Raw genomic sequence first — 10,000 nt, forward strand, 5'->3', positions numbered from 1 at the left:
CGCCAGCGTGAAATGTCACCAAAGGCCACCGAGGCCAGACTGGCGGCGTTCCCAGAGCAGGAACAGTTTCTGAGGGAGGGAGACAAGCGTTGGCGGAGCTGCTGCGTTCTGAAGAGACTCAGAGGAACCCTGAGCCACAGACACACACCCACCCTGTGTGTGTGGTGGGTGTGTGTGGTGGGTGTGTGTGTGGTGGGTGTGTGTGTGGTGGGTGTGTGTGGTGGGTGTGTGTGTGGTGGGTGTGTGTGGTGAATCAGAATCAGAATCAGAAGAAGGTTTATTGCCATTGTTCATGTGATACACAGTATTACACAAACTAGGAATTTGTCATGGTGTGCCGCTGCGACATTCAACATAACACTAGACATCAACACCACACTAGAATAAGATAAATAAAATAAAATAAGACTGTGGGTGTGTGTGTGGTGGGTGTGTGTGTGGTGGGTGTGTGTGTGGTGTGTGTGTGTGTGGTGGGTGTGTGTGTGGTGGGTGTGTGTGTGGTGTGTGTGTGTGGTGGGTGTGTGTGGTGGGTGTGGGTGGGTGTGTGTGTGGTGGGTGTGTGTGTGGTGTGTGTGTGTGGTGGGTGTGTGTGTGGTGGGTGTGTGTGTGGTGTGTGTGTGTGGTGGGTGTGTGTGGTGGGTGTGGGTGGGTGTGTGTGTGGTGGGTGTCTGTGTGTGTGGTGGGTGTGGTGGGTGTGTGTGTGGTGGGTGTGTGTGGTGGGTGTGTGTGTGGTGTGTGTGGTGGGTGTGGGTGGGTGTGTGTGTGGTGGGTGTCTGTGTGTGTGGTGTGTGTGGTGGGTGTGGGTGGGTGTGTGTGTGGTGGGTGTGTGTGTGGTGGGTGTGTGTGGTGGGTGTGTGTGGTGGGTGTGTGTGTGGTGTGTGTGGTGGGTGTGGGTGGGTGTGTGTGTGGTGGGTGTCTGTGTGTGTGGTGTGTGTGGTGGGTGTGGGTGGGTGTGTGTGTGGTGGGTGTGTGTGTGGTGGGTGTGTGTGTGGTGTGTGTGGTGGGTGTGGGTGGGTGTGTGTGTGGTGGGTGTCTGTGTGTGTGGTGTGTGTGGTGGGTGTGGGTGGGTGTGTGTGTGGTTGGTGTGTGTGTGTAGTGTGTGTGTGTGTGATCATGATGGCTCTGTCAGCTGGAGATGTTGTGATGTTTGGAGACACACGTGTTGCTGCTGACATCACGGATCAGAACAGAACCAACACACGACGTCTCACAACCACCCACACGACCCAACCTGAACCGGACAGAACCACAGAACCAGTCACATGTGTGTGTGTGTGTGTGTGTGTGTGTGTGTTCCAACCAATCAGGATAATGTGCAGGATGCCACCTACACACACCAGCAACAGAACCATTCACACCAGTAACAGAACCTTTCAGACCAGCAACAGAACCATTCACACCAGCAACAGAACCTTTCAGACCAGCAACAGAACCATTCACACCAGCAACAGAACCTTTCAGACCAGCAACAGAACCTTTCAGACCAGCAACAGAACCATTCACACCAGCGACAGAACCATTCACACCAGTAACAGAACCATTCACACCAGTAACAGAACGATTCACACCAGCAACAGAACCATTCACACCAGCGACAGAACCATTCACACCAGTAACAGAACCATTCACACCAGCGACAGAACCATTCACACCAGTGACAGAACCATTCACACCAGCAACAGAACCATTCACACCAGTGACAGAACCATTCACACCAGCGACAGAACCATTCACACCAGTGACAGAACCATTTCACACCAGCAACAGAACCATTCACACCAGCGACAGAACCTTTCACACCAGCAACAGAACCATTCACACCAGCAACAGCGTGTGTACAGGTGTGTTTGAGTGTGTGTGTGTGTGTTGTTGTTGTGTGTGTATGGGGATATTTATAGAGAAGTGAGTGCACGCATGCACACACACACACACACGAGCACACACACGTGCACACACATGCACACACACGAGCACACACACGTGCACACACACGAGCACACACACGAGCACACACACGTGCACACACACGTGCACACACACGAGCACACACACGAGCACACACACGTGCACACACACGAGCACACACACGTGCACACACACGAGCACACACACGTGCACACACACGAGCACGCTGCAGCGCTGCAGCGCTGGAGATGCTAAATGACTGATGGCTTGTGATTTATTGAGGTCACTAAAAGAGTGTTAAAAAAGCCCAGCAGAGCTCAGAGGCAGATGATCGGTGTCACCAACACCCTTCTGCTGATGTGAGGAACCAAAAACAGCCACAGCAGAACAGGAAGAACCGGTGGCGCCGTCAGGGAAAGGATGCGGCTGCGGGTCGCAGCTTTGGTTCTGGTTCTTCTCTTCATGATGCTGCTCCAGAAAACAGCACACAAACACACCTGCTGCTCCTCACTCCACACAGCATCCAGCCAGGAACCTTTCATGGTCCACCACCCTAACCCTATGTGCTTCTGAAGAGATGCTAGGGTTAGGGTTAGGGTCAGGGTTAGGGTCAGGGTCAGGGTTAAATGGGTTAGGGTTCGGGTTAAATGACTGGCTGCTCCAGGACAGGAGGGCGTCACCTTTGACCCCATTCAGAGGTGGAAAATCAGCTAAATTCGCTTCGAGGAAAGTTCCTGTTTCAGTTCCCCAGATTCGAACCCTCCACTCTCGAGTCTGCTGTTGCTCTGCAGGTGTGGAGGATTTGCTTTGGGCTGGACCCACATGTTGCACCGGCGCACAGTGGCCGACCAAGACCAGAACCGGAGCCGCAGAAGGGCGGCATGGATCCGTCTGAGTCCCCTCAGAGGAAGTTGAACAAAGAGTCAAAGCGGAGAAGGTTTCCAGCTCAGCGCACCGAAACCTTGCAGCGCGCCGCGCTCGCGGACCTCCGTCCACACTTCAGAACGATTCAGGATTATGACTCTCTGGATCAGCACCGGTCCCGGATCCGCGCCGATGCCGCGGTTCTACCATCCACAGCCGATCTGAGGCGAGACGCCGGCTTACCTTCGACAGCCCACACCGCCGGCAGCATCCAGAGGAAGCGCAGAATATCCCGGAGCGTCCCGGGAGACGGACGGGGAAAACCCAGCACGATCATGGCGAGGCGGTCCGGTTCTGGATTCATTCAGAACTGCAGCTCCTCATCTTCCTCAGCATCATCAGCGTCCTCCTCATCATCCTGGTCACCATCATCATCATCAGCAGCAGCAGCAACAGAGCGATGAAGGCTGCTCGGGCCAGCCTGGGCCAAACCTGCGGGAGGGGGCCGGAAACACGTCACAGCAGCCTCAGCACGCGCGCCTGCTGGATGAAAGGAAGAGTCAGGATGCCGCTGCCGCGAGACGAGCGGCCGGAAGATGATGACCAACGTGACAAACAATAAATAAACAAAGGGAATAAACGATAACAATAAATAAATAAAATTAAAATAAAATAAAAGTTTTCTCTTCTGTCATTATCAACTACAGAAGAAAATTATGGGGACAGAGGAGGTAGATGCCTGGTTACACAGTACTGGGGTGTGTGTGTGTGTGTGTGTGTGTGTGGGTGGGGGGGGTGAGTGTGTGTGTGTGTGGGGGGGGGGGGGTAGGTGTGTGTGTGTGTGTGTGTGTGTGGGGGGGGGGGGGTAGGTGTGTGTGTGTGTGTGGGGGGGGGGGGGGTGACAGATGTAATGATAATGTGGTAATTTGCCCTCTGGGGTTTCACTGCGCCTTAATCCTGCAAACCTGATTGTTGTGAGTTATTTTATTATTATTAACAGAGACAAGGAGAGAGAGAGGGAGGAGAGGGGAGAGAGAGGGAGGAGAGGGGAGGAGAGGGGAGGAGAGAGGGAGGAGAGGGGAGGGAGGAGGGAAGGGAGAGAGGGAGGAGAGAGGGGGAGAGAGAGGGAGGAGAGGGGAGGAGAGGGGAGGAGAGGGGAGGAGAGGGGAGAGAGAGGGAGGAGAGGGGAGGAGAGGGGAGGAGAGAGGGAGGAGAGGGGAGGAGAGGGGGAGGAGAGGGGAGGAGAGAGGGAGGAGAGGGGAGGAGAGAGGGAGGAGAGGGGAGAGAGGGGAGGAGAGAGGGAGGAGAGGGGCGAAGGGGGAGAAGAGGGGGAGGAGAGGGGAGGGAGGAGGGAAGGGAGAGAGGGAGGAAAGAGAGGGAGGAAAGAGAGGGAGGAGAGGGGGAGGAGAGGGGAGAGAGAGGGGAGAGAGAGAGGAGGAGAGGGGAGGAGAGAGGGAGGAGAGGGGGAGGAGAGGGGGAGGAGAGGGGAGAGAGAGGGGAGAGAGGGAGAGAGGGAGGAGAGGGGAGGAGAGGGAGAGAGGGGAGGAGAGAGGGAGGAGAGGGGAGGAGAGAGGGAGGAGAGGGGGGAGGAGAGGGGAGAGGAGCGGGAGGAGAGAGGGAGAAAGGGGAGGAGAGAGAGGGAGGAGAGGGGAGAGAGGGGAGAGAGGGGAGGAGAGAGGAGGAGAGGGGAGAGAGAGGGAGAGAGGGGAGGAGAGGGGAGGAGAGAGGGAGGAGAGGGGGAGGAGAGGGGAGAAGAGGGGGGAGGAGAGGGGAGAGAGAGAGGGAGGAGAGGGGAGGAGAGAGGGAGGAGAGGGGAGGAGAGAGGGAGGAGAGGGGAGGAGAGGAGAGAGGGAGGAGAGGGGAGAGAGAGAGGGAGGAGAGGGGAGGAGAGAGGGAGGAGAGGGGAGGAGAGGGGAGAGAGAGAGGGAGGAGAGGGAGGAGAGAGGGAGGAGAGGGAGGAGAGGGGAGGAGAGGGGATGAGAGAGGAGAGGAGAGGGAGGAGAGGGGAGGAGGAGGGAGGAGAGAGGGAGGAGGAGGGAGGAGAGGGAGGAGAGGGAGGAGAGGGAGAGAGAGAGGGAGGAGAGGGGAGGAGAGAGGAGGAGAGGGGAGGAGAGGGGAGAGAGAGAGGGAGGAGAGGGGAGAGAGAGAGGAGGAGAGGGGAGGAGAGAGGGGAGGAGAGAGGGAGGAGAGGGGAGGAGAGGGGAGAGAGAGGGAGGAGGAGAGGGGAGAGAGGAGAGAGGGAGGAGAGGAGAGGGAGGAGAGGGAGAGGGGAGGAGAGGAGGAGAGGGGAGGAGAGAGGGGAGGAGAGGGGAGAGAGAGAGGGAGGAGAGGGGAGAGAGAGAGGGAGGAGAGGGGAGGAGGGGGAGAGAGGGAGGAGAGGGAGGAGGAGAGGGGAGGAGGAGGGGAGGAGAGAGGGGAGGAGAGGGGAGGAGAGGGGAGAGAGAGAGGGAGGAGAGGGGAGAGAGAGGGAGGAGAGGGGAGGAGGGGAGGAGAGAGGGAGGGAGAGGGGAGGAGAGGGGAGGAGAGAGGGAGGAGAGGGGAGGAGAGGGAGAGAGAGGAGGGAGGAGAGGGGAGGAGAGGGAGAGAGAGAGGGAGGAGAGGGAGAGGGAGGAGAGGAGAGAGAGGAGGAGAGGGGAGGAGAGGGGAGAGAGAGGAGGAGAGGGGAGGGAGGAGAGGGGAGGAGAGAGGGAGGAGAGGGGAGGAGAGGGGAGAGAGAGGGGAGGAGAGAGGGAGGAGAGGGGAGGAGAGAGGAGGAGAGGGAGAGAGGGGAGAGAGCGAGGGAGAGAGGGGAGGAGAGGGGGAGGAGAGGGGAGGAGAGGGGGAGGAGAGAGGGAGGAGAGGGGAGGAGAGGGAGGAGAGGGGAGGAGAGGAGAGGAGGAGAGAGGAGGAGAGGGAGGAGAGGGGAGAGAGAGGGAGAGAAGAGGGAGGAGAGGGGAGGAGAGAGGGAGGAGAGGGGAGGAGAGGGGAGGAGGGGAGGAGGAGAGGGGAGGAGAGGGGAGGAGAGGGGAGAGGAGGGGAGGGAGGAGAGGGAGGGAGAGAGGGGGAGAGAGGGAGAAGAGGGAGGGAGGAGAGGGGAGGGAGGAGGAGGGAGAGAGGGAGAAGAGAGGGAGGAGAGAGGGAGAGGAGAGGGGAGAGAGAGGGGAGAGAGAGAGGGAGGAGAGGGGAGGAGAGAGGGAGGAGAGGGGGAGGAGAGGGGGAGGAGAGGGGAGAGAGAGGGGGGAGAGAGGGAAGAGAGGGGAGGAGAGGGGAGAGAGGGGAGGAGAGAGGGAGGAGAGGGGAGGAGAGAGGGAGGAGAGGGGGAGGAGAGGGGAGAGAGGGGAGGAGAGAGGGAAGAAAGGGGAGGAGAGAGAGGGAGGAGAGGGGAGAGAGGGGAGAGAGGGGAGGAGAGAGGGAGGAGAGGGGAGAGAGAGAGGGAGGAGAGGGGAGGAGAGAGGGAGGAGAGGGAGGAGAGGGGAGGAGAGAGGGAGGAGAGGGGAGGAGAGGGGAGAAGAGGGGGAGGAGAGGGGAGGAGAGAGAGGGAGGAGAGGGGAGGAGAGAGGGAGGAGAGGGGAGGAGAGAGGGAGGAGAGGGGAGGAGAGGGGAGAAGAGGGGGAGGAGAGGGGAGGGAGGAGGGAAGGGAGAGAGGGAGGAAAGAGAGGGAGGAGAGGGGAGAGAGAGAGGGAGGAGAGGGGAGGAGAGAGGGAGGAGAGGGGAGGAGAGGTGAGAAGAGGGGGAGGAGAGGGGAGGGAGGAGGGAAGGGAGAGAGGGAGGAAAGAGAGGGAGGAAAGAGAGGGAGCTCAGTGGGGGAAATAGAGCAGAAAAATATGGGCCTGACAAAAAGAGGAATGCAGGCTTCCTTAGATGAGTGAGGGCTGCACAACAAGAGATTAGAGGAGCCCAGGGCTTGTTCCCATGGAAACCTCTGCTCAGAGAGGCAGCAGATTGTAGGTCAGACGCACCATCAGCGATCCCATCACACCTAATCTGTCTTGACTGGTGGAGTTGGTGCCTCCCCACAGCAGCTCTGCTGGTTGGACTCCATCCCAGTTACCACCACCCAGTACTCCCAGTACTCCCAGTACTCCCAGTACTCCCAGTTACCACCACCCAGTACTCCCAGTACACCCAGTACTCCCAGTACTCCCAGTACTCCCAGTTTCCACCACCCAGTACTCCCAGTACACCCAGTACTCCCAGTACTCCCAGTACACCCAGTACTCCCAGTACTCCCAATTACCACCACCAGTACACCCAGTACTCCCAGTACACCCAGTACTCCCAGTTACCACCACCCAGTACTCCCAGTACACCCAGTACTCCCAGTACTCCCAATTACTACCACCAGTACACCCAGTACTCCCAGTACTCCCAGTTACCACCACCCAGTACTCCCAGTACTCCCAATTACTACCACCAGTACACCCAGTACTCCCAGTACTCCCAGTTACCACCACCCAGTACTCCCAGTACTCCCAATTACTACCACCAGTACACCCAGTACTCCCAGTACTCCCAGTTACCACCACCCAGTACTCCCAGTACTCCAGTACACCCAGTACACCCAGTACTCCCAGTACACCAAGTTACCACCACCCAGTACTCCCAGTACACCCAGTACTCCCAGTTACCACCACCCAGTATTCCCAGTATTCCCAGTACTCCCAGTACTCCCAGTACATGTGTTCTCATGTTTGCTTTATAATATAAGAAAACTCTAAATCAAGACAAAATGGAAAAGAGCTGAGAAAAGGAGCAAAGTGATTGTTGAAGACTAACTTCCAGAATATTCCAGATGTGTGGAGCAGCAGGATGATGTGACCAAAGCTAACTCAAAGCTAACTCAACGCTAACTCAAAGCTAACTCAACGCTAACTCAAAGCTAACTCAACGCTAACTCAAAGCTAACTAAAAGCTAACTCAACGCTAACTCAAAGCTAACTCAAGCTAACTCATTGGTCACAGGGTCTCTGTAGTTTAAACATCTTTAATTACGTCTTTCACAATAGTGGCTTCAATCATATTTGGATTCAAATATGTAACCACGCTCTTTTTAACCGGTTTGATCCAAATGAGTCTACGTTTCCCCCTAGCGGCCGGGACTGTAACTGCATGCAGTGCAAAGTGTTGTGCTGACCATGACACCACACATGGCCAGCAGCATGGTGGGGGCAGAGGCTGGTGGGGGCCTCTGGGGGCCCCTGGGGCCCTCTGGGGCTCTCTGGGGCTCTCTGGGGGCCTCTGGGGCTCTCTGGGGGCCTCTGGGGGCCTCTGGGGGCCCTGGCCTCCCCGGGTGTGTCAGCGACCCCTGTCAGGAATCGACAGCAGAGGGCGTGAGATGATCTGATCGCAGCCTGATGGTCAGAGCTCCTCACACATGGCTCGGCTCCAAGCTGCAGATTATGACGTCACAGTTCAGAATCGGCACCTTCTCTGGAGGATCACAGTCGGCATTAAGTGCACCTCGGAATGTGGTCTACAGCCAGTCAGGAGCTCTCCGGTCCCGTTGGGCTCTCACTCAAGGAAGTTCTGGATTTCTAACACCAGCGACAGAACGCGGATGAGGAAACTTCAAGGCAACTAAGACAGCTTCCTGCCCACCTTTGGTAAGATCCCGACGCTCCTGATGAGCTTTAACCGGGATGGAAGGATTCTTGTCATGTATTCAAGTCCGAAAAGAGAAGTGACAGTAACGTGGGAGGAACGATGAGATGTTTATAGCTGAGAAGACAGCAGAACCTCAGGACTGAGCCCTGTGGGACGCCCTTGTGCGGCTGACTGGATGTGATGGAATAAACGTGTCCTTCCACAGGGCCCCCAGCCAGGATGAAGGTGAAGTGGACCACGCTGGGCATGGTGGTCTTCTTCCTGCTGGCGGTGGTCATGACCTGCTGCTTCATATGGCAGTACAGGATACCGAAGCTCAGGACAGGTGACCTTCAACCCCCCAGCATGAAAGACTCTGCTGGAGACTTTAGGAGAGAGACCTGTTGGAACTGGAGCAGCAGGGGGATTACACACAGATGGAGATAGAGGCAGCGGGATTAGCAGGGGGGGGCTGAGGAGGAGCTGAGGAGGAGCTGAGGAGGAGCTGTGGAGGAGCTGAGGGGGAGGAGCTGTGGAGGAGCTGAGGAGGAGCTGAGGAGGAGCTGTGGAGGAGCTGAGGGGGAGCTGAGGGGGAGCTGAGGAGGAGCTGTGGAGGAGCTGAGGGGGAGGAGCTGTGGAGGAGCTGAGGAGGAGCTGAGGAGGAGCTGTGGAGGAGCTGTGGAGGAGCTGAGGAGGAGCTGAGGGGGAGCTGTGGAGGAGCTGAGGGGGAGGAGCTGTGGAGGAGCTGAGGAGGAGCTGAGGAGGAGCTGTGGAGGAGCTGTGGAGGAGCTGAGGAGGAGCTGTGGAGGAGCTGTGGAGGAGCTGAGGGGGAGGAGCTGAGGGGGAGGAGCTGAGGAGGAGCTGAGGAGGAGCTGAGGGGGAGCTGAGGGGAGCTGAGGAGGAGCTGAGGAGGAGCTGAGGAGGAGCTGAGGGGGAGCTGAGGGGGAGCTGAGGAGGAGCTGAGGGGGAGCTGAGGGGGAGCTGAGGAGGAGCTGAGGGGGAGCTGAGGGGGAGCTGAGGAGGAGCTGAGGAGGAGCTGAGGGGGAGCTGTGGAGGAGCTGAGGGGGAGGAGCTGAGGAGGAGCTGAGGAGGAGCTGAGGGGGAGGAGCTGAGGGGGAGCTGAGGAGGAGCTGTGGAGGAGCTGAGGGGGAGGAGCTGAGGGGGAGCTGAGGAGGAGCTGAGGAGGAGCTGAGGAGGAGCTGAGGGGGAGCTGAGGGGGGGCTGAGGAGGAGCTGAGGAGGAGGAGCTGAGGGGGAGCTGAGGAGGAGCTGAGGAGGAGCTGAGGGGGAGCTGAGGGGGAGGAGCTGAGGAGGAGCTGAGGAGGAGCTGAGGAGGAGCTGAGGGGGAGCTGAGGAGGAGGAGCTGAGGGGGAGGAGCTGAGGGGGAGCTGAGGAGGAGCTGTGGAGGAGCTGAGGGGGGGCTGAGGAGGAGCTGAGGGGGAGCTGAGGAGGAGCTGAGGGGGAGCTGAGGGGGGGCTGAGGGGGGGCTGAGGAGGAGGAGCTGAGGGGGAGGAGCTGAGGGGGAGCTGAGGAGGAGCTGAGGGGGAGCTGAGGAGGAGCTGAGGGGGAGGAGCTGAGGAGGAGCTGAGGAGGAGCTGAGGGGGAGGAGCTGAGGGGGAGGAGCTGAGGGGGAGGAGCTGAGGGGGAGCTGAGGAGGAGCTGAGGGGGAG

The 10,000-nt window shown here is 58.6% G+C and overlaps 2 protein-coding genes across 8 annotated transcripts in view; one reads left to right on the plus strand and one right to left on the minus strand.

The window, feature by feature from the left end:
* Window positions 1-3,411, minus strand: part of LOC101069940 (ephrin type-B receptor 2-like) — an 18,268-nt gene extending 14,857 nt beyond the window's left edge. For all 6 annotated transcript variants that reach the window (XR_003887783.1, XM_029833323.1, XM_029833322.1 and 3 more), the window contains exon 1: window positions 3,013-3,411. Coding sequence is in view for 5 of the 6 variants with exons in the window: in XM_029833323.1 (XP_029689183.1) it covers window positions 3,013-3,133 (121 nt within the window). In the remaining variant the exon portion in view is untranslated. The remainder of the gene's footprint in view (window positions 1-3,012) is intronic.
* Window positions 3,412-8,304: 4,893 nt separating this feature from the next.
* The window catches only part of LOC101070170 (putative beta-lactamase-like 1), a 5,011-nt gene continuing 3,315 nt past the window's right edge, over window positions 8,305-10,000 (plus strand). The window contains exons 1-2 of one of the 2 annotated variants that reach the window (XM_029833327.1): window positions 8,305-8,351; window positions 8,558-8,677. In XM_029833327.1, the coding sequence (XP_029689187.1) occupies window positions 8,572-8,677 (106 nt within the window). In that variant the 5' untranslated portion in view covers window positions 8,305-8,351; window positions 8,558-8,571. The remainder of the gene's footprint in view (window positions 8,352-8,557; window positions 8,678-10,000) is intronic. The other variant, XM_029833328.1, reaches the window with a different exon arrangement.

Source organism: Takifugu rubripes, chromosome 3, assembly GCF_901000725.2.
Source record: "Takifugu rubripes chromosome 3, fTakRub1.2, whole genome shotgun sequence".
NCBI classification, from domain to species: Eukaryota; Metazoa; Chordata; class Actinopteri; order Tetraodontiformes; family Tetraodontidae; genus Takifugu; species Takifugu rubripes.